The sequence below is a fragment of the Cibotium barometz genome, chromosome 24 (assembly GCF_041138505.1).
Source record: "Cibotium barometz isolate CiBa-2024 chromosome 24, ASM4113850v1, whole genome shotgun sequence".
NCBI classification, from domain to species: Eukaryota; Viridiplantae; Streptophyta; class Polypodiopsida; order Cyatheales; family Cibotiaceae; genus Cibotium; species Cibotium barometz.
This window is the reverse complement of record NC_141069.1, coordinates 54,293,105-54,318,019: the sequence shown is the minus strand read 5'-3', so window position 1 is coordinate 54,318,019 and position 24,915 is coordinate 54,293,105. Positions and strand designations below refer to the sequence as shown.

The 24,915-nt window shown below is 40.1% G+C and overlaps 1 protein-coding gene across 1 annotated transcript; it reads right to left on the bottom strand.

Moving 5' to 3' along the window:
- Nucleotides 1-3,130: 3,130 nt before the first annotated feature.
- LOC147625453 (protein TIFY 10b-like) lies at nucleotides 3,131-4,279 on the bottom strand. The gene is made up of 4 exons (XM_086818785.1): nucleotides 3,982-4,279; nucleotides 3,642-3,870; nucleotides 3,479-3,536; nucleotides 3,131-3,375 (listed from the first exon to the last, which is right to left on the bottom strand). The coding sequence occupies exons 1-4, from the start codon at nucleotides 4,138-4,140 to the stop codon at nucleotides 3,291-3,293; spliced, it is 531 nt and encodes a 176-aa protein (XP_086674911.1). The 5' UTR covers nucleotides 4,141-4,279; the 3' UTR covers nucleotides 3,131-3,290.
- Nucleotides 4,280-24,915: the final 20,636 nt, after the last annotated feature.

Genomic DNA, 24,915 nt, shown 5'->3' with positions numbered 1-24,915 from the left:
AGCTGGTGGCAACATACCGTCGGTGTCCGATGGTGGTAAAACTTTGCGAGTGGTGGAAAAGCAGCCCCATGGACCCAATCGCAAAGTCTTACCACCATCAGACACCACCATCAGACACCATATGATAATGATGCCACATTGACGCCAAATCTGTGAAGTTGGGAATGTTCTCTCAAGTCTGAATAGACATCTTGAATGCCTTGTATTGTGGCCTAAGACCACGTAGACACACTTCCACCTTATCATCATCATCAACAGAAACACCAATTGATGCAAGGGACTCCACATGCCCTTGATCTTCAAGGCATAATCATTCACAGGCATATTTTTCTTCTCCAGCTCATTCTCCAACTGAATCTTTCGTGCCTTGGTGTTAGTTTCATACACCTTCACCAAGGTGTCCCATGCCTCCTTAGGTGACTTGGCATCATGTATATGCCCAATCATAGTGTCTTGTATGCTGATAGAAAGCCAATACATGAATTTACTTACTCCTTGATTCCAATCCTTGAATTATTTTACATCTGCAAAGCAATCATATTAATCTCTGGTATCTCTGGTGCCTCCTCATGTTCACCTTCAATGTAGTCCTAGTAACCTTTTTACGTGAGAAAATTTGTCAATCTAAACCTCCAAGCATGGAAGTTTTTCTTGTCTAGATTCTCTACAACAATTTGGTTTATTCGATCATTCGACATCTTGTTTGCAGCATAGATTTACCATAAACATCACTTTTGTTTGACCTGCACAAACTGTTGTATTCTCTGCACCGGTACTATACTGCACTCAAACTATCACAACCAGTGACCTCAATTTGCATACATACACCCAATGGCAAATTTAAGACCTCTTTGCAGTACACACATTTTCTACACAACCAATCGCCCTTCTTGCAGTTCCAAAAATAGAGTTCTGCAAAGAATCGAAACTTACTCGCAGTGCCCATGAATGCTCTGCGAACTGAAAAATGGAGGTCTAGACGTGCCCGAAACACGTTTTCGGCTTGAAAATTTCGTCTAACAAATAGATTAATTACCTTGTAGCTCTAATCCCATGAAGAAAGATCCTCAATCAGAGTTCATTTGCCAGTGCCTCTCGAAGAGCTCCCAAGACAAGGGTGTAGTAGCCAACACAAAGGGCGAAGAGTAGATGAAGCTCTTAGCCTCGTACCGCTTCCTATGCTTCTTTTGCTTGCCACTCAGCCCCTAGAAACTAGGTTCTAATACCATGAAATGATGCAGGGGAGAAGAGAGCTTGAGCTCTTGCAAGCACACACACACACTCACATAAACCCTAGAAGAGAACACACAAGGTGAGAGGCTGAAAATTCTTCTTCTTTCGCACACAATAAAAGAGGTCTACAAAGAAGATAAAGTGACTAACAGACATAATAGAGTATATACAAGCAATCCATAATGTGAACGCGCTAAGTGGAGTGGGTAGGTGTGGACTAGTTAGTATAGTCCAGTTGTAGAATCTTTGGCGAAGATATGTTGGTGCGAGCTACCAAACCCGCCAGTGATATAAATGTCAAATGGGCATGCAGGCACCTCCTGAGTGTCAGTTCATGTTGAGCTTGATATCTTAACATGAGTCTGTCAAGCAAACATGGGAGCTCGATCTCTCAAACATGTGTGGGAGATTGAATAGGCGATTTCTTCTCCTCTTCCATACTCAAACATGCATGGAACCTTGAACATGCAGTTTCTTCTCCTCGATCTCTCCCCTAACACATGATTTCTTCTACAGTTCTTGATACTCGCTCTCAAATACATGTGGAAGCACTCTTTGTCTATCTTGCTCACATACATAGGCTCGCTAGTAGTGTCGGAACCCTCTCCGTCTCTCTTTATTTTGGCGTCAAGCACCAATTTTTCGCATGCCACATCGAAGCTATTTTGCATTGGGTCCCTGCATGATGCCATATCTCGCAAAGTCTCTCTCTCTCTCTCTCTCTCTCTCTCGTAGCACTCAAGAGTTGTAGTAGGGGTGTTGCTGGATCAATAGCCCCTCTCTGCATGTAATATCAGAGCCCTCTTCAGAGGGCAAGAGGAATTCCTCTCCCTCTCTCTTTCTCTCTATGTATATGAGCAAGTATTTGTGTCATGTCTCTCTCTCTCTCTCTCTCTCTCTCTCTCTCTCTCTCTCTCTCTCTCTCTCTCTCTCTCTCGCGCGCGTGCGCGACGTAAGATGTCAAATAGATGGTGAAATGCGAGTTGGTCTAGGGGTTAGCACTGACCCATCGAGGGTGTTGTTGGATCAATAGCCCCTCTCTGCATGCAATATGAGGACCCTCTCAAGAGGACACGAGGAACTCCTCTCCTTGTCTCTTTCTCTCTATCTATATATGAGCAAGTATTTCTGTCAGCTCTCTCTCTCTCTGACAACGTAGAAGATGCTGAATAGATGGTGGAATGTGAGTTGGTCTAGGGATATCATAGGAAGGGCTGAGATGTTAGCATTGGCCCATCGATGAAATCCCAAAATCCATCGCTCTCATCAATTTCACTCATGACTCATACACATGCTTCCTTTATGCAAATATATATATATGCTTTTTAAAGGTTTAAATCTCATCAACTATTCCATGGAGTCATAAAATCCACGGCTATCTAAGTGTCATCATAGCGTCATGATTGATTGCTTCACTCATCACACACACACACACACACACACACACACACACACACACACACACAGAGTTCCTCCATTACTGCCATCCATTATTGCATGATGATCAATTTACTAGAGTCGTGACTCATAGGCACACTCCCGTCACGTTGGGGAGCCTTAAGGAGCTGGGGCCTCAAGTCTGGCATGATATTCACACCTTGACCTGGGCAGTTGGGCTACCACGTGGCCGACCTAGAAGGTGTCGTGTGGCAAGCTCCCCGTAAGAAATAGTAGATGCACCTTCTTTTGTGAAATACAAAGATGACATTGGAATTTGGGCATTTCAATCCCCACTTGAAAGCAAAGTGTTGGTGGTCAAGAGGGTGTTGATTGGTCAAACTTTGTTGTGATTAGTCGGGTGGTGTTGGTTGTCTAGAGCAGTGTTCGAGAGATACATTCTATTTGAGTCGGATTAAAAGCTTTTTCATTGTAATTTGAAGAGGAAATTGACTTGGCCATTTTGAGAAGGCATTTCTATATAAATTTTGAAAAATATAACTAAAACTTGAAATTTTTGAAAAGGATTGTTCTCCTTCTCTCACAATTTTGGGCAATCTCCACACAAATTTGAACAAGTTATGGGCTAAGTCTAACCTATCTTTTCCAGAACCCTGACTCTAGAGCAACAGCTTGATCTTCTTGCTGCGGGAATCTAATTCGTCTATTGATGTTTCCTTGAGAGTGACATTTTTAACCTCGACTCTGCAAAAAGCGATCAAATCCCACTTGAGTCTAAACTCTTGCACGCAAACTGACTCCTACACAGCCAAATTAAAACACGAGAAGGGCGTAATTCATTTAGTACCTGTCTTTGCGCTTCTCCAAAAAGCGTGCAAGCGATGCCTTCCTCGCGAATGGAAGTTCTGCAGAGAATTGATTCTCGGTTAGAAGGAGAGAAAGTGCATGTGAGAGCGCGCGCGCGCGCGAGAGAGAGAGAGAGAGAGAGAGAGGGGGAGGAGGGCGCATACCAGCTTGGGATCGCTTGATTAAAAGCTGAGGCTGCTGCTTCTTTTCTACTTGCGTGATCGTGCATGGAGATGGGCGAGGAGGTGCAGAGGGCGTAGATCGCACCCCACCAATACTATTAGAGGTACTTGTACTACTGGGCTTTGCGTTTGCCTGCACGGGCTTAATAGGCGAGGGTCTACCCTCACAATTAGGGTCCCCATTCGAGAGAAGCAGCATGACAGCATGTGCCTGCAGTTGACAGCAATCATATTAGCTTAACGTCCACAACTTCTAGGCACCAGAAGAAATTGGGAACAATTACGGTACAACAGCAATCATCTTCTTATACATGATGTTTACCTTGTCGGCCGGAATATGGTCGTAGACGTTAACCCTGCCGGAGTAGAATATTGTAAGCTGGGCAACTCCGATACTGGGGGCTTGGTCAGTAGAATAGTCTGAGGAGGGACATGCGATCCCGCCCATCGGACGTAGTGATTCTGCAGGTCCTCCTGTCATGGCTAAGGACGGGAAAATGGTAAGGGCAGGACGGGCGTACAGACAAAGCTGCCGGAATGAAGAAGCTCAATACGAAGAAGCCTGTGTGAGAGTCTTGTGGCTGTGATTTGGAAGAAGCGTGACCACTTATACCACCTTTAAAAATATATAAAATGAATGTTCCAACGCACTTTAAGCTTGACTACCACCACCGCCACAAGGCAACAGCAAGCATCATGTGCTCTCATCTCGTCTCCCCAAAGCGCCTAAAGAAAAACGTGCCGAGACTGCCTTGATCATTGATGGGCCATTGGGCTTATTTCAGCGATTCGCTACGCTGGTCACTGACCAGTGTCCCCACCCACACCAGCCCTGGAAGAGTTGGTGGCCAAGTGGTAAGGCAATTTCTCCACATGCATTGCAATTTGCTTTCGTCTACTATATTCCCTTCGATCCCTTACACGCACCCATTCCCACAAATAAAACTCAATTGATGAGTTCATTTTGTAAAGCCTTAGCGGAAATAGATATTTACACCTATACAGCTCACACACCCCACTCCAGTCAGTGAGGATCGACCTCAAGACCTCTTAGGATAACACTCGTCCTTTTCTACCAATTGAGCTACTGCAGTGGTTACAATGTGCTCAAATTTTCCTTTGAAGGTTCACTCTTTAAAAAAAAAACAAGTTACAAATTCTCATTTCGAAATGGTGCCTTGCTAGTGATTCATTTATCTTATATACTTGTGTACCATCACTCGTGCTAACAAACACAAAGAAAAACTTTTTTTTTCAACATTTTCAAACAAGTGAGAAGCAACAAATACATGATATTGACGTAATGGTTGGTGTAAGACTTTACGAAGCCCATTTTCATAGGTTCAAATCCCACTCTGAGCATGCGACCCACACATGCACTCTTACACAAAGCGACTCCCGTTATATAAGTTCTTGAAGCATCGAGTGCTTACAATTACAAAACTTTAATTGTACTAGTGGGCAACCCGTGCTTCGCACGTCTTTTGAGACTGCACTGCAAATTCAAATTCTACCTAAACCTCTTCAAACCTTCTCCTCTCCTTCTCGAACTTCCAAATTCTTCCCACGTGGCAACTTTGTGAAAATCTTCCTCTAGATAATATAAATATGCCTCACCCGTTTTTCACCGGTAGGAGTTGAGGATACTTTCACTCAAATGCTCAAATAGAGCTACTTCATCATCCACGAATTGGAATGTGAATATTCTCCCTTTTCATATTGGGCCACGTATTTATCTACCGTCTTCTCAATATATGTGTGTGTGTGTGTGTGTGTGTTTAATACATATATGTATATATACACACACACACACACACATATATATATATATATGTATACACAGACACACACACACACACACACACACACACATATATATATACATATATATATATATGTATATATACATATATAGGCTACATGTATATCATTTCATTTTTGTATTTATATATATTCTAAAATATATAGTGTATATATATATATATTATACACACACAAATACATATATCTTTATAGATTTTTAGTCTAATATGTGTGTGTGTGTGTGTGTGTGTGTGTATAATAGAATACATTTTCAGCCATATGTGAGTGTATGTGTGTATAATAGAATACATTTTCAGCCATATGTGAGTGTATGTGTGTGAGGCCTAAAATATGTATAACCTAAAGACACACACACACACACACAAATATATATAGCCTAAAACATATATAAACTATATGTCTATATTTATATATTACATTATACACACATACACAAATATATCCACACACACACACACATTAGGCTATATGTATTTCATTTCTTTTTTGTATTTATATATAGTAAAAAATATATTCCTTATAAGTAAGTATATATATATATATATACATACATTTGTATAGCCTAACATATATATATATTGTAGTATATATGTGTGTGTAGCCTAAATAGCCTAATATATGTGTGTGTATACATAATGTATTTTATTGTGTGTGTATAGCCTAATAGATATCTATTAGGCTACACACATACACACGCACACACATATATATATTATAGCCTACAGCCGAAAGCTATATATATATATATATATATATATATATATATATATATACACACACACACACACACACACACACACACACACACACACACATTTATTAAAATACATATATCTTACTGTGTGCAGCCTAATTAATACATAGACTAAAATTATGTACATATATATATAGCCTAAACTATATTCTCTCTCTCTCTTTTAAGCCTAAACATTTAAAAAAATTTTAAAAGAGCATGAGTTTTCTCTTTGTACATCACAACTATTAAAACTCTCTCTCTCTCTCTCTCTCTCTCTCTCTCTCTCTCTCTCTCTCTCTCTCTCTCTCTCTCTCTCGTACACAGTTTCATATGAACATATAAAATAGAAAAGTTTTGAAAAAGTATGCCATACATATGAAACCATTAAAAAACATAGTTGAATGAGCTCTCACCTTTAATAGTTGAGAAAAATGTGCAACCTGTAAAACTTTAAAACCTGCAAAAAAGAAAAAGTTGTTAAAAAAATAGATTCTCTCTCTACATCACACTAAAAAAAGAAAAAGAAGAAGTTTAAAGCAAAAGGAATAGTAGAAGGTGAGTTAAGCAAAGGAAAATAGCCAAAAGTAACCTGCAAATTGTAAGAAGAAGTTAAAAGCAAGCGTGCAAAGAAGAACTCAAAAATCAAAAGAAAAGAAAAGAAAAGAAAGGGAGGGACATGTATACCTAGGTCCCCCAACCGCCAAATCTTCTCCCAAACCTAGGCAATCATAAACCTACCCTCCTCTCCCCAAAAGGTTCATTTTCAAATTCAAAAAAGTTATCATTGAAGAGAGTGCATTAAATGCTTCAAATGTGTTCAAATCTATTTTTTTTTCCAAAAAGTTGATGTTTTAAATGCTCCACGTTCTTTCCTCTTCCTTAATATAAAGTATATAATATAGAGAATTCAAATTTAAAAAGTTGATGTTTTATAAATGCTCCTTCTTCTTATAGAGATCCTCTCTAGCTGCCATGTGGCACATCCACGGTCTTTCCTTAAGATAATATAGAGATGAGTGTAAGGTGTGTGTATGTTTACCTTGGACTAATTGTAAGAGTGTAAGGTGTGTGTATGTTTACCTTGGAGTATGATACAAATAACAGTATATCCCTAGGCCTAAACTTTTAAGTGGTGACACTAGGGATGTTATGAAGGGGTACTAGATGCCATGTAATACCTCTTCGCATGAAAAAGAGGTTATAGGTCACCCAAATCTTGACTTTTGTTCGTTATTCCATATTATTTCATGCGAGTTAAGAGCCCTATGCTGTATTACCATTCCTTTGAGTGACTAGCACTTACTAGACCCCAAATTCATGGATTTCAAAGCAACACACTTTTAAAGTAGATTCATGAAGAAATGAGGGACTTGAAGTATGGATTCCTCAATAGATGCCAAATTGGTGAAGAACAAGATGCAATCTTTATTTTGTAATTTATAATAATTGAGATTATGAATTTAAATACAATTCTATACAAATTCATTATGTAAACTAATAAATTCGTGGGCGGGTAAGCAATGATAATTAAGAATAAAGTCTTGCTAATAATAGTTATTCATCCTTGGAATCAAATTCATCATTAAAAACTCATCTTGATTGATTATTGAATATAAGATATATTTTCTTACAATGGGTTTGCTATTGTAAGAGTGCCATTTTTGGTACATGCATTGGGGAATTTGCAATGCGATCCCTATTAAGACTACCATTTTTGGTATATAGAGGGAAAATTTGCAATCAATACTTATGAAAGTGTTTATGGTAAAGTGATGAAGAGAGTGAACAACAATTGAGGAGCAAGACAAGGTAAGAAAAGCCAATTGTCATTGGTACATTCCTTATTCCTTCTTCAAACTCCCCTCTAGGAAAAGAATAAGAAAATGATTATACAAAGTGAAAAAATACTATCCTTTTATCGCTTCCCTCTAGGGGAGAAATAAATACTATCCTTTTTATCGCTTCCCTCTAGGGGAGAAATAAGAGAAGGATGGAACACATAAAAATGCAAAATATTTCTAACCTTGGAATACTTCTTTCCAACCTTCTCACAACTCTTGATTTTTTAGAAGAGTAGGCTAAAAAACTTAGGACTAAAAACCTTGAGTCACATTCTGCGTCAGGTAGAGGAAAAAGGTTTCCCTTTGCACTCTTTGATCCACATCAAGTCTTCAAAATATGCTAGTACAAATTGGAAGATGTTTCTTACCCCAAAACAAAGAAAATTTTGATTTTACTATTTGATAAAGCTAGTTATTACCAAAAGTTTATTCCTATCACCTCTTAGTGACCTTCTTGCAAGAATAACTAAGGACTAAGGAGTTATAGGAGAGTTATAGCCACTATGTTTATACAAAGTGGTGAGCCTCTACTTGTTATTAGCCTTCTTAGATGGACTGTATGTTGATCACTGAGCTCCCGCTTGAAGCTAAGAGGTCAACATTAGTAAATAAATTGATTGGTGATAGTTATAGTGTTTGCATTGAGAGAAAGGAAGAACCAAAAGAAAAAGAAGACCAAGCCTCTACTTCCTTAGAGATAAGTGAGGGGAGTGCACCTCTCCTTCCTTGGAGAAAGGTGTGGAGGATCAGCCTAAAAACGAGTGGATTCTTTGGGATGATTTATGGGAAATTAAATATGCTAATTATTATCCTAATGACCTCCAATTCTCTACTTATTCGGGCATAATTGATAAAATAGAGCTAAAAACAATCCACTTTGACACTTAGGCTATTGGAGAGGCCCAAGACTAAGAACTGCCATTCCCTACAAAGTACATTTCGAAGGTTTCATAAAGTATTTTTCCTTGTGTAATGGTATAGAAGTTGGGTTTTGTTGAGACACAAAGAAGGAGCTAGAGAACCTTCACAAGCATTGGGAAGAAGAACAAGAACCTCTTAGGTAGAGACTTAGACAAGTATCTAGTAATGGTAGGAAGATGATGCAAGGCAAGTGTAAGGTCCCCCCCTTCCTAAATAGGGAAAACCTTTAAGATAGTCTACTAAGTCTAACTTGGGATAACTTCCTACTCGCCCGACACCTTGACCATGTAAGATACAAGGATACAATTAGTAGGTATGACCTAGTTCTATCTCACAGGGCGAGCGTGGTCTTTTTAAAGGATTTCTAAAATCAAACCACTCATAGAGAGTGATCAACTTTAACCCGGGCAACCTCTATTCTTGACTTCTAGAAACAACGCTTTTTTCCTCATCTATGCAAGGCACAACTGCTGACCTAGTCCTCTAGAGTAGGGTTTCCTAGGGATTTATTTATCTAACGTAGAGCTTTAATTAATTTATTGGAAAGTTACCCGACTAATTGGGTCCACCCATCCATAGGATGTTTCCGTCAGGGCATTCCATCCTCCCACTTTCCACCTAACTCACGTGTCAATATATTCTCTAATTAATCCTACCACATTGTTTGACATAATATAAACAAGTTTCTTAATTAAAGGCCTCGCACATGGTTCATTTAAGCAGTCTTTATCAATGATACACAATGTTTACAAATAAACGATTAAAAAAATAGATTCAATGTTCAAAATTATTCATAGCCAAATCTAGGCTCTTTACTTTATTCTACCGATGATCTAGAATTCAGCCTTCTAGCCTCTATAGACTGGGCAATCCTGTTGAGGTATCGAGCTCGTCTAGTGAGGCGGTGGACACTGATGACCCGCCTGGGGGATAGGCCCCACACTTACACCACTGGCATGGTTGGTGAGATCTTGGGTGATATGCGGCCAGTGGGATGACAGGCTATGTGACAGCCATTCTAGAGACTGGCATAGTTATAGCGCCAGCTCATTTAGTCGGGTTCACACTATAGAGAACCCTTGTATGTATTGGTTGAGTACCTTTCATATTGTGTGTACTCTTATCTTGTATATGGTGTGTTGAGTGTTGAGTGAAGAAGAAGAAGAAGATTTTCAGCCTCTCACCTTGTGTGTTCTCTATTAGGGTTTTGTGAGTGTGTGTGTGTGTGCTTGCAAGAGCTCAAGCTCTCTTGCCCCCTGCATCTTTTCATGGTATCAGAGCCTGGTTCGTGCTAAGGGCTGAGCTGCAAGCAAGAGAACCATAGGAAGCGGTACAAGGGTAAGAGCTTCAACTACTCTTCCCTATTTATGTTGGTGATTACACCCTTATCGGGAGCTCTATGTTGGTGACTACACCCTTATTGGGAGCTCTATGGGAGGCACCGACAAATGATCTCTGATTGAGGAGCTTTCTTCGCGGGAGTAAAGCTATAGGGAAACTACGTTGTTCTATCGGACTTAATTTTTTTGGCTGAAAACGCGTTTCGGGCGCGTCTGGACCTCCATTTTTCAAAAAGCAGCCAATTTCGAGCATTGCGGGTAAGTTATCGATTCTCTGCAGAACTCAGTAAGAACTGCAGGAAGACAGATTGACTGTGCAGACACTGTGGGTGCTACAAAGAGGTCAACAGTTACCATTGGGTGTATGTATGCACATTGAAGTCACTGGTTGTGACATTTGAGAGTACTACAGTGTACCACTGTGCAGTAATACAGCAGTTTGTGTAGGACAAACCAGAGTGCTGTTTCTAGTAAAATTGTGTGTAAACTTGGCAAGATGTCAAATGATGGGATAACCCAGATTGTGGTTGAGATGCTTGATAAGAATAACTTCCATGCTTGGAGGTTCAGGTTGACGAATTTCCTCATGGGAAAGGGCTATTGGGACTACATAGAAGGTGAGCATGAAGAGGCACCAGAGATACCAGACTGCTGTAGATGTGAAAGAGTTTAAAGACTCGAACCAAGGAGCCAGGAAAGTTATGTATTGGCTCTCCATTAGTATACAGGACACCATGATTGGGCACATTCAGGATGCCAAGTCCCCCAAGGAGGCGTGGGACACCTTGGTAAAGCTCTATGAAACAAATACCAAGGCACATTCAGGATGCCAAGTCCCCCAAGGAGGCATGGGACACCTTGGTAAAGCTCTATGAAACAAATACCAAGGCACATAAGATACAGTTGAAGAATGAACTTCATACTGTGGAGAAAAAGAGAATGTCTGTGAATGACTATGCGTTGAAGATAAAGGGTACAACTTTACAGATTTGGTGTCTATGGTGATTATAGAAGAGAAGAGCTTGGATGAAGACCAACAGTCTTCACAAAACAAAAACAGTTCAGAGCAACAGGCCTTCTACACAAGTTCAGGAAGAGGACGAGGTAGAGGAGGCCGTGGACGCGGTCAAGGAGGTGGCCAAACAGGTAATCAGAACTATGGCCAGCAGCAGCAACAACAGTCCCAGAATACACAACAACAACAACAACAACACGCAGGTGGAAGAGGTAAATTCAGAGGCAGGGGGAGTCAAAGAGGCCGTGGAAATTGGTAAAGGCAGTATAATGATGCACGTGAATGCTATTATTATGGTAAGCTTGGACATGTGCAGGCAGAATGTTATAAGAAGCAGGCTGACATGGCAAAATGGGAAAGTGCAACAAAACAACTATGCACCCTCAAGCAGAAACAATGAGGATAATAAAAGGTTGTTTGTTGTTATGCAGCATGTCGTGAATGCCATGTCTGAAAATGTTGATGGAGCACAAAAAGATGATGTATGGTATGTGGATTCAGGTGCTTCGAACCACATGACAAGTCATGGGGAGTGGTTCAAGGAGATGAAAAACCTGGAAAGACCAGGTTTTGTGGAAACAGGGGATGACATTGCTCATCCAATTGCCTATGTTGGAGATATGCCATTGTCTATGCAGGATGGCAAAGTGAAGTACCTTGCATATGTACACGTTTCGAACATAACAAAGAATCTGGTTTCAGTTGGCCAGATGATTGAGCAGGGTTTGCAGGTCCGGTTTAACCCTGATGGTTGTTATGTTGAAGACTTTAAAGAGGATATTGTAGACCCTACATTTTTACATGCCCTCTTCTTGGTGGAGAGACCACCATCCCATGAGATATGTAGATACGAACTTACTCCTACTACCCAATAATTTCCCCCATGACTCTCAACAAGGTAAAAGGTTGTTGCTAGAGGGAGCCCCCAATAATCTCGTTAGTGGTGCACCCTACAAGAAAGGTAAAAATGGAGTCCTAAGAAGGTACATTATTGGACGAAAGTGAAACCTCAATTGTCTTGAAGGCTTGCCATGATAGCCTTACCTTATAGGAGAAGAGACTTCCAAGAAGATCCTTCATGTAGGATATTGGTGGTCAACCCTTCACAAAAATGCCTTTGAATATTGCAAGAGATGTAATGCTTGCCAAAGGATAGGTAAGCCAACCAAGATAGAAGCTATTCCACTTGACCCCATTATTGCCTTGAAACCATTTGAAAAGTGGGGTATGGGCTTTGTGGCCCCATTCGAGCTAACAAAGAGAATGTAGAACAAATACACCTTGGCATGCACAGAGTGATGTGATAATGAGAAGACTATGGATGGAAGTAATATGTGGCTCTGTTTTCTATACAAGAACTCATAAGGTGTGACTATCCTTTAGAGCTAGGGATCCCATTTTATAAATTAAGTCTTTGTGTGAAACTATTAGAAGTGTACAAGATCTACCATAGGAAGTCAACATGTTCATCCCTGAGCTAGTGGGACAAGTGGGAGTCTCCAACAGGATCCTATGCTTCATCCTTTCCCTAACAGTGGTGGCAACACACAAGTGATGAAGGAAATATTGGGATAACATATTAGTGGAAGTCTCCAATAGGATCCTATGCTCCATCCTTTCCCTAACAATGGTGGAAGCACACAAGCGAGACGACGGTGATATTGGGATAACATATTTCTAGAACCATTGTGGTCTTACCGAATTGCTTCTAAGTGTGTCGACAAACCCCCTTTCAATTGGTGTATGGAACTAAATCCATTTTCCAAGTGGAGCTAGAATTACCTTCCCTTCAAGTGGCTTTCGTCCGAAAGACTTGAAGAATAGGAATCAGAGTGAATTGAAGGTTTCTCCATTTGAAGAGGTTGGATGAGATTTGAATTGCCTTGCAATGCATATAAGCCACACAAATAAGAAAATCCCGATGTCCCTGCAATGTATAGAAGCCACACACAATTGAAGACGAAAAGCTTAAGTTATCATATGTTCCTCAAGCCAAAAATGTTCAATGACATGGAGCTTGTCCTTGTGCATAATTCCAAATATGGTAAGTTTCTAGGCAATGTTCAACAAAGATGCATGGGGCTACTATTATGCAAGATAGTAGTCGCACTCTGTCTATTCCTTTGCATGGACAATAATCTTTTCACAAGCACAACCTATCTGACTTAACAAATTAGCACATGAGAAGCATAAATGTACACAAAAGACAATGCATCCAACATGTCTTTAAAAGTGTAAAAGTGACCTTCTAACATAGATTGAGCAACACAACACAAGAAGCCCAGATTTTTTTCCACCTAGTCCTAGAGAAGACGCCTTATGCCCCTCAATTTGGCACAAACTCATGTATAAGGCTTCATCTAGCTATCGTATCAATTATTGGCAAAATTTGACTTCCCAAGGCTGATCCAAGGCTGATAAAACCCAAGCAAAAAGAGTTCTTGTCACTCAATCTTAGATTTGAGGGCACAAAATGAGGTCATATTGATTAGACATCTCATATGGATGTCTAGAAATATCCACATATCCTTTCTAGCTAGTGAAGGAAGCCACTAGACACTAGCAATACTTAAATCAACAACTCAGATTATAACAAGAATTTATACATGTTATAGGTCTACAGGCTTATCTAGTTTTGCCCAAATTTGGTAAATGGAGGCATGATCTATGTAAGGTAGCCCTATATGCTAGTGGACTCTCCATTTTTACAATTTCTCCACCTACTTAGTCTTCTTGAAGTCAGATTAACTAGAGATCTCGTGTGGATGTTAAGAAATATCCATAGATCCTTCCCATCTAGTCAAGGAAGCCACTAGACACTAGCAATATCTAAATCAACAAATGAGATTATAACAAGAATTTATACATGTCTTAGGTCTATAGGCTTATGAAGTTTTACCCAAACTTGGTAAATGGAGGCATGATCTACATAAGGTAGCCCTATATGCTAGTGGAGACTCTCCATTTTAACTATCTAGGTATGCTTTAGATGGTGGGGGAAACCTTGGTCCAAGGTACATAACCCATCGCCTAGATTACCCTATTCATGTGGAGTATATATGCATTTGCATCTCTCAAGTGCATACGATGTGAGACAATCTTTATTTGTCTTTACCTATGCACATGCATCGCATCGGCACAAAGGTTCTCAACATCTATAGCCCTATCGCTTTGAATATGCTTTGAGTAGTTTTGCATATGATGGTGGCTTGTAGATTAATCACACATGCTTTGATGTGGATATGTTACCTTGTGATGGTCATGCCTTGTAGGTTGGTGATCTCAGTTGCATCCATCTAGATATGATGATTTCTAGATCACAAGTCCCATGTGATGATGTGCTAATGTTGTGATGCTCTTATGTCTATACATAATGATGATTTTTGGATGCACGTGATGACACCCACGTAAAATGCTAGATGAAATTGCACATAACATTGCAATTGATACACATGTGTTCATGTTGGATGGTTCTTTTCATATTGATGAGATATCTGACTCTTTGGATATAAAACCTGTAGGCTTTTTGGATTCTTGTGTGCTAGTCCCCTAATCCCCAGACCATTGCACTTCTCCATACAGATTTTGTGCCTCTCTAGAACACAAGGCAGGGTCCTGGATGAATTATTAGTTTCCTATGCTTAGGAGATTAGTGTATGGTTTTGTGCTTTTATTTATCTGATGAAATATGTGATCATTGATTTAGATGATCTTGATTATAGAAAGGAGTAGCTCTTATGGTATCTAGAAACTCACCTGACAAACTTGGGGCACACTACATCAACACATGATGCCTCAAAAAATCTTCTTGTTTCCATACTTAGAAGAGTATGTTGATGCCAATGGTTTCCCCCACTTTAGGGCATAAACCCTACAGTGTTGGGTTTGGCATCAACAATGTAGGGTATAAATGCTACAATGTTGGATTCTGGATCACCTTGGTAGATGTTGTAACATTTTTATTCTTTGGAGTTTTACTACAATTGAGATTTGGTTTTACATATTTATCTTGTATGATATGAGATGGCACCTTGTATCTTCTACAGGCATCGTTTGGGCACATCATCATGTTACATGGTAAGAGAAGACTCACGAAATCTCCCCATCACAATAGGAGCTACTAGTTAAGGGTAAGGTAAAAGAATCCAAATACGTAGAAGGTATTCAGAAGGTAGTGGAGAAAGAGGTGTCACATAATGAGCTTAGTGAGGTTTACAAGAACCCACTCCTCTATGATCAAAAGAGATGATATAATTGGCACATACTATAGCTAACACAAGGATGGACCCTCTAGAACTCATGACATAATTAAAGGTGTATAAGAGCTACAAAGAGGAATAAGTAAAGCAAAGTTCATATTTCCTCTTTACGAACTTACTTTAGAAATGCCAGCCCCAAGAATCCTTACTGATCTGCTGCTTTTGTCCCCACGTCACACATAGCCTCATCTTCTTAGTTACATGTTAGCTTTAAATAATTTCCTTGGCAATAAATATTAAAATACAAGCACCAAAATTGAATCCCCCTCAAAGCTAAAGATGCTACCAATGAAGATTTAGTGTTTGATTGCCACATGCTATAATGAGCTACATACCTAATCACAATTAGTCAGTACATAAAAGAAGGCTAGATGCTTGTGATGAGGAGGAGCTACAAAGAACAAAAGAGGAGCTGATTAGAGAGAGGAAAAAAAGAAGTAAATCTAAGCAAGAATTCTATGAAGAATGATAGCTAAAGCATCAAGCTACACTAAAGGAATTCAATGCCCATGTCAATGTAACAAAAGTAGAGTTTGATAAAAAGCTAGTGGAAATTGTAGCACACAAGGCAAAATCCTAGAGGTCGTAGAAATAGGTAAGCGAGCATGTTAAGCAATTATAGGACATCAAAGAGGAGTATGAATAGAGAGTGCAAAAGGAGGTAGAGCAAGCCAATGAGCTAAAGGTAAAGCTTTAACAAACAGTGAAGGATTTTGAAGCAAGTAAAAGTTGGCAAAAGAGAAAATTAGGGAGCTACACAAAGCTAAAGGATTTAAAAAGGAAAGAAATGAATATCTAGAGAAGGAAAGAGAGAATTGAATAGACAACATGCCCAAACCACTCGAGCCCCTCCAAGAAAGTAAAGAACAACTAGATTTAGCAATCAATAGCCACTAGCAAGTTGTATCACAATATGAAGATAGAAATATAGGGTAAACAGGAACGACTTTAACAGACTATGCTTCAACTTGAAGACTAGACAAAGGAGGCACAAGAGGTAAATGCCAAATATGCCCAACTCCTGCAAGCAAGGAAAACAAGAGAAGTAGCCATTATAACATTGCTAACAAAAAAGGATGCACCAATAGCCAAATTAAAGAAACATTTAAGCTAACAAGTGAAACCACAAGCCAGTATACTACGTGCAATCATTAGGAGGGGTTTTTTATACCAATATTTAGAGAAAATTTAATAAAAATATACTTAAATAAGGGGGTTTTAAATGGCATTAAAAAAAACCCCGTAAGTTTATAAAGAAAAAGGGGTCATACACTTTGAACAAACATTGTATATGTAGGTCTTCCTAAAAGTACACCCCTCGAGTGTTATGCCCCTTAAAATCCCCTCGTCCCCTACCAATTTTGAGACCTAACTCCTTTGCTTAGTTTTAGACTCAAGGTTGGCTAGAAGCCTATTACATAGATAAATATTTAATCTTACATGAGAGCACTCTCTAAAGAATACTAAAACTTTATCAAAAATATATATAAATGTCTAGAACAAATTTTAGTTTCTATTGTCTATGATTTTTCTATCAAACAAATTGAATACCCCGTTATTATAACACAAAGATCAATTAGATCTTGACGTGTTGCATTATATCCAATAGTGCTTAACTTTAGATCAAGGTGTAGGGTATTAATGAACTCCACCATTTTAGACGAGTGGGAGGAGATGCTTGAGCTATTATGTCCCCTAACTTCCCCTCCGCCCCCACCACTCCTTTGCTTGGTTTCAAACTTAGGGTTGGCTAGAAGATTATGACATAGATAAATATTTTATAACCTACATGGCACAAGGATTTTTTGACAATTCCAAAGTATGGGTACAATTACATGTGGACTTTACTGACACAATGGGTGGACCCACTATTTATGCCATATTCAAAGGCAGTTTACTTAAGCAAAGTTTGCAACGCAATAGAAAAAAGGTTCTCATGATTGATATTATTTTCCAAGCACAATTTGATAGCATCAAGAGTCAGAGAACGAGTCTTCTTCTATGGATCAAAGCCTAGAGAAAAATCAAATCCAATTGTAGTAGCTAATGACTACTCTTTTATGAAGCTTAGTGTGGTATTGCTAGACCAGAGAAAAGAGGTAGTGGATAATTTTGACAAAGGGATGCTTTGTTTTATATGAATAGGGGTCTGGAAGAGTAGCAAGCTTCATATTATTATCATCGTGTTAGGTGCTTTGCCAATGGTACATGCACATCACATTTGAAAATATTATTTATATCTCATTTTGGATGCCCCATCCTTATTTCAAATGCACATTATGAAAGGTGTAATCACACAGCTTCAAGCTTGGAAACATGGCATTCAGGACTTGAGAATGTTCTAAGGTAGGAACAAGTTAACCCCATTTTGGGCTTAACAAAGGCACTCCCTTATGAGAAAATGGAGGAGTGTTGAGATGTCAATCTCAACACGAGTTGACACTCATGAGGCACCTACGTGATCATTCGACATTTACATCACTGGCAAGTTTGGTAGCTGGCATAGACATATTTTTGCCTGAGATTCTACAGCTGGACTACACTGACTAGTCCACACCTACCCACTCCGCTTAGCATGTTCACATTATGGACCGCATATGCATAGTACTTTAGTACTTATTTTGTATTTTCCTTATCTTTTGTTAGAATAACAATTCTCAGCCTTTCATCTTGTGTGTTCTCTTCTAGGGTTTGTGAGAGTGTGTGTGTGCTTGCAAGAGCTCAAACTCTCTTCCTCCCTGCATCTTTTCATCATATCATAGCCTAGTTTATGTTAAGAAGTTACGCAGAAAGCAAGAGAATCACAAGAAGCGGTATGAGGGTAAGAGCTTCATCTACTCTTCCCCCTTTGTGTTGGCTACTACACCCTTGTCGAGAGCTCTTTGGGAGGCACTGAAAAATGAAGTCCGATCGAGGAGTTGTTTTTGGCGGGAGTGGAGCTGCAGAGGGCAACTATGCACCACTACCATAGAATGTACATGGCCACATTCACAAGATCTACTCTAAGGATTGAGTCATCAAAACTGCAAGTAGACATGGTTCCTCGCCCAATCATGGACCATCTTAGCTTCATGCATAAAAGGTCATCCTAAGGTCACCTCATAAGAATTGGGTTCTTTGGTAAAATTCATCATAATGAAGGTATGCTTCACTCAACGTTTCATCACTTTGATCTTAAGATATCATAAAATCCTAATAGGATTGGCAATTGTTCCATCAACCATCTTAACAACAATGTTAGAGACTTCAAGCCAAGGTCTACCCATCTTTTCCAAACACTTCCTATTGATTAGAATCAGTCTTGCACCATCACCTAGGACTCCCATTACTATGATTCCTTTGGTAGTGAAAAGGTTGTATTAGTCTCATCATTCTCAAAGTATTTCCCCAATTTGTTCAATGGAATTTTGACTACAGATTTAGTTTGGTCATCATCCACTTGAGGCTCTAGCACACTTCCATATGAAGGGCGTGCATGTCTACGAGACGAATGGTGGTAACCCAACCTGAAGTTCCATATTGAGGAGAGATTTCAATGCAGTACAAGTTCTAGGTCTCCACACAAAATTGTAGTCCATGAATTCCATAAATTTGAGAATGTTTTCAATGGAGTACCCATCACCTCTCTACCATATGAGGGAACTAGTGAGGTTTGAATCTCCACCTCCTTGATGGGTTCAGGGTTCTCATTGTCCTACAAAGATCAAGTTCCATGCTTGGGGACAGGTGATTTTTTGTTTTCTTCTAGGATGACACTAGGAATGCCCAAGGATTTGTGGGTTTGACAGGTTTTAGGTTGTCACAATTAATAGTGTACGAGACTCGCACTAGTTTTGGTTACTCATCCCCTAAGTTTTTGTAGCCATGTCCTTGATCTCATGAAGTTGTTTCAATTCTTGTATAGGGTCAGGGTATGAAACAAGTTTGAGTTTTTTTTTAAATTTTGTGATTTTTTGGGTCTCATCTTTTTTGGGGCTCCTTTGGTTTTTCTTGGGTTTTTCTAGTTTGCTCAGAGTCAGTCTGTGTGGTGACTGAATCAAAATTCTCATCAATGTCATTCATGTAGACTCGTTCATGCTCCCAATTTTACCCGTTCTATTTTCTTAGTAGGTTTACTCCCCTTTAAATATTTCTTTCTTGTTTTTGGATCTTGCTTTCATTGTTCTTTTCTACAATCAGTGTGTTTTGAGCCACGAGTCTTGTTATTGCATTTACAGATAGATTGGGATTCCTTAAGGTTATTTTCTAAGTTTGGTTTCACCCAATCATATATTGAGGGGCATGATATTGGGACCATTTTGTTGATACCCAATGCCTAACCTCATTGGGAAATCCTTGATCCAATGATCTAGCCACAACAATTGTAGGTTGCAGGTGGCATGCTAGAAGATATAACTTGAGAGATTGTTGTGTGCTTTTTGGGAAATTTAGTGATTCTATGTGGTCCTTGAAAAAATGATAGCATTAAACAGGGCATTCTCTTAGTGGTAATGTTGATGTCTCTAACTCTTCCTACCGTAGCTAGCTGGTACATTGGTTTAACACCTCCTCTAGCATCAACTACATAGTAAGTCTTCAGTGCCGTGAGATGTGGTCTAAAACTCAACCTGATACTCAAGATATTCCACACGTCCCTTAAAACCTATTTGATTAAGTGGTGTTTGTATAGTTGTGAAGCTACACTCCATAATTCCTCTTCACGCATAAATTACTTTAGGAAAAATCTTCTAAGAACCGTGAAGTTCACATGTTCCTTAGCCTTGAGAGTCCTATACCAATCTCCAGCTTTACAATCTAATGTAAGGCTACTAAAGGCATTGAAAAGATGTAGGGGAGATGAGAGCTTGAGCTCTTGCAAGCACACACACACTCACACAAACCCTAGAAGAGAACACACAAGGTGTTCTTCACACAACAAAAGAGGTCTACAAAGAAGATAAATTGACTAACGCACATAATAGAGTATATACAAGCGGTCCATAATGCAAACACGCTAAGAGGAGTGGGTAGGTGTGGACTAGTCAGTGTATTCCAGCTATAGAATCTCTAGCGAAGATATGTCGGTACTGATAAAAAACAGAAGCAGGAGACAGCACACACAAGGGAAGCAAACCCTAATCCATATCCATCAACCATAAAGAAGGAGAGAAGCCATAGTCACCATCTCTCTCACACACACAAAGGAGAACACAACATAGTGTTATGTCCACACTACAAGATAAACCTAATGTAATGTCCACACACACATGACCAGCTGGACGCGGTCATAAACACACCACACAATATCTATCTACCATACTGTCACTCTGTCAGCACCCATGTGCTATCCTCCAGCTGTATACGAGCTTGACATTTCAACACTCCCCCTCAAGCTCGACATGTCCATCTCTAGGACTCCCAATCTAGTACGGAAATACTCGAACTTATCTTTACCAAGTGCTTTGGTAAAGATATCTGCAACCTGCTCATCTGTCTGCACATATGTCAAATCAACATGCCCATCTAGCACCTTCTCTCTGATGAAATGATAGTGGACCTCAATATGTTTGGTCCTGGCATGATAAACTGGGTTGCTAGCAAGCTGAATACTACTCATGTTGTCACAATGAATGACAACTCTCATATCACTCTGTATCCTGACATCATCTAGCAACTTTTTCAACCACATAGCCTCACATGCAGCTATGGCTGCTCCACGATACTCTGCCTCTGTGGTAGATAAAGCAACTGTAGGTTGCTTTTTACTGCTCCAACTCACAGCTCCACTACCAAGGCTGAAAACATAGCCACTGGTAGATCTCCTGTCATATGCACTACCGGCCCAATCTGCATCTGTATATCCATAGACATGCATGTCTTTTCCTGCCTCATAGAAAAGACCATAATGCACGGTAGTTTTGACGTATCGCAGAATCCGTCTCACAGCATCCAAGTGAGGTTTACGAGGACTCTGCATAAACTGACTCACCAAACCAACCGCATAACTGAGATCTGGCCTCGTAATGGTCATGTAGATAAGGCTACCAACCATTTGCCTGTACATGGTGATATCATCAAGCTCATCACCCAAATCAGCCCTAAGCTTCATGTTTTGCTCTAATGGCGTCAACATTGGTTTGCATGCTGTCATACCATACTTTGCCAGCATGTCAAGTGCATATTGCCTTTGCACCAACCATATACCCTTGTTTGTTCTAATCACCTCAATGCCAAGAAAGAACCTCAAATCACCAAGGTCTTTCATATCAAACTCTTTGCATAAAGAGGTCTTAACCTCATCAATGCCTTTCCCACAATCACCTGTAATAATCAGATCATCAACATAAATGACTATCATCACGATACCATCATGTGTCTTCTTCACATAAAGTGAAGAGTCTGCATTTCCAACCACAAATCCAATACTGACAAGATATCTGCTGATCTTGTCACTCTAAGCACGAGGTGCTTGCTTCAAACCATAGAGTGCTTTCTTTAACCTGCAAACGAAAGTAGGATATTTTGGATGTACATAACCTTCTGGCTGTTCCATATACACCTCTTCTTGTAGTTCACCATTCAAGAAAGCATTTTTTACATCCATTTGATATAAAGCCCAACCTTTTTGTGCTGCTAGTGCAATGATAGACCTCACTGTAGCCATCTTAACCACTGGACTGAAAGTTTCATCATAATCAAGACCATAAGTTTGTGCATATCCTTTAGCGACCAGCCTTGCCTTATGTCTCTCTAGGCTGCCATCTGACTTGCACTTTACCTTATACACCCATTTGCATCCAATTGCATTCTTTCCTTTAGGTAACTCAGCCAATTCCCATGTATCATTTTTGTCCAAAGCATCCATCTCTTCATCCATGGCTTTCTCCCATACATGCTCTCCAATAGCCTCTGTATAGCATGTAGGTTCCACATGCTTTACCATAGATGTCATGTATGCATAATGCATAGCAAAATCCCTATATGTCAATCTTTCAACTGGATATCTGACTCTCTGGGATCTCCGCAATGCATGCGGGTCACTCTGTACACCTGTAACTCTGGCATGTGGTGGCACATATCTGTCCTGCCTAGCACCAGGTGTGCGTAAAACAGGTATCCCGAGCTCCTCATCCAAACTCTCTGAGTTAGAGGACTCATAGCCTGTGATTCCAATTCCTTCGACTTTCTTCTTGCCTTTATCCATAGCACTACTCCCAGTGCTCACACTCTCATGCCTCAAACGTCCTGACCATGGACGTACACTGCTACTACTCTCAGCTTCTGCTGGCCCAGACATAGTAGTAGAACTAGAACTTGCTTGTGATGGCAAGTTCACAGGCACATTAGCCTCAAGTGTGTCAATGACTCCCTCATCTCTTGCTTTGTACCAACTAGCAAGCTCATCAAACACCACATCACGTGAGATGACTACTTGTCTAGTTTGAGGGTTATAACATTTGTAAGCCTTTCGATCCTGTGCATATCCAACAAATACACATTTCTCTGCCTTAGGATCCAACTTCCGTCTTCTTTCATCAGGCACATGGACATAAGCTACGCATCCAAAGACTTTGAGATGTCCAATGTCTGGCCTGTAACCTGTAAGCCGCATCTCTGGCGTGCTTCCATGAATGGCTGCTGTAGGTGTTTTGTTCAGGATATACACTGCAGTAGCACATGCTTCTGCCCAATAGTAATCTGGCATGCTCTTTTCATTGAGCATTGCCCTTGCCACTTCACATATGACTCGATTCTTTCTCTCAGCCACACCATTCTGCTGAGGTGTATACCTGCATGTCAACTGTCTCCTTATCCCATGCTTCCGCAAGAAATGCTCAAAAGCTTTTGAGGTGTATTCACCACCTCCATCTGTTCTCAGACACTTAATCCAACAGCCATATTGTTTTTCTACAAGATCTTTGAAATCCATGAATTTTTCCAGCACTTCACTCTTCTCTCTCAAAAAATATATCCATGTCATCCTGCTGAAGTCGTCTATAAATGTCACATAGTATAGACTTCCTTTGATAGATGGGTTTTGTGCTGGGCCCCATACATCACTGTGCACTATCTCAAGTGGTCTATTACTCATGTTTCCTTCTCTAGGAAACCTCAACCTTGCCTGCTTTCCAAACTGACAGGCTTCACAAACATGCATATGTCCATCATATTTGAATCGAGGCAATCCACTGACAATGCCTCGTGTTTGCATGTTCTTTAATCTCTGTATATTGACATGTCCAATCCTCGTGTGCCACATGTCAATGTCCTGCACAATCCCATTGCTCTTTGAAAACATGGCTGAGCTCAATTCTGGTATGCCTGCATCCAATTTGAACAACCTTCCTTCCTTCTTGCGCTTGGCAATCAATCTACAGCCATGCTTAAAATCTTCCACAAAACAGCCTTTCTCATTGAATCTGACTTGTAGTCCCTGCTCAACCATTTGTCCTACTGATGCCAAACTCTTTGTTATGGATGGTACATATAACACTTCTGACATATTCTTCACATTTCCATCATGCATCCTCAAAGGCACACTGCCAACATGTGTTATAAGATGCTGAGTATCATCTCCTGTGACCACATAACCATTTGTATCCAATGGTTGCATCTTCTCAAACCACTCACCATGACATGTCATGTGATTTGAGGCACCTGAATCCATATACCATGACTCATCTTCTGCATTCTGAGAATCCATTGTCCCCATAACATGCTTCATTGCAAAAAGATGATTCGAACTCCCATCATTGTTACTGGTAGATGCATAATTTCCATGTTGTGGTCTTCCATTCCTCACATCATTCTGCTTTTTGTAACAATCTTTTGCCAAATGTCCAAGTTTGCCACAATAGTAACATTCAATCCCATTCAAATTTTGTTGAGGACCTTGCCATCGTCCTCTACCACGAGTACCTGTTCCAAATCTCCCCCTATGGGATTGAAATCCACGACCTCCACGTGATCCAAATGATGACTGTGAATTCTGAAAATTCTGATTTGATTGTGGTTGAGTAGACCTGTCATTCCAACCACGTCCTCCACGGCCTCGAGGGGTAAATCTCCCCCTGCCTCGAAAGCCTCTAGATGAGTAAAAAGCCTGATTCCTTGCATGCTCATCATTGCTTGACGAGGATGCACCACCTGTAACACTCATACCACCAAGGCCAAGCTTCAATTCTTCCACAATGAGCAATGACACAAGCTCATTAAAGTCTGGCATTCCTCCCAACCTTACTGAGATGGAAGTGTCAAAAGATTTGTACTCTTTGTCTAAACCACGCAATGTGAGAGCAACCAAATCATCATCATCCATCGGGGCATGGATTGATGACAAG

Excerpts from the sequence above, each read along its gene's own strand:
- LOC147625453 (XM_086818785.1), bottom strand. The coding sequence starts at position 4,140 with ATGACAGGAGGACCTGCAGAATCACTACGTCCGATGGGCGGGATCGCA. Across the intron at positions 3,871-3,981 it reads ACCATATTCCGGCCGACAAG|GCACATGCTGTCATGCTGCT; the intron begins GTAAACATCATG and ends TGTCAACTGCAG. Across the intron at positions 3,537-3,641 it reads AATCAAGCGATCCCAAGCTG|AACTTCCATTCGCGAGGAAG; the intron begins GTATGCGCCCTC and ends AATTCTCTGCAG.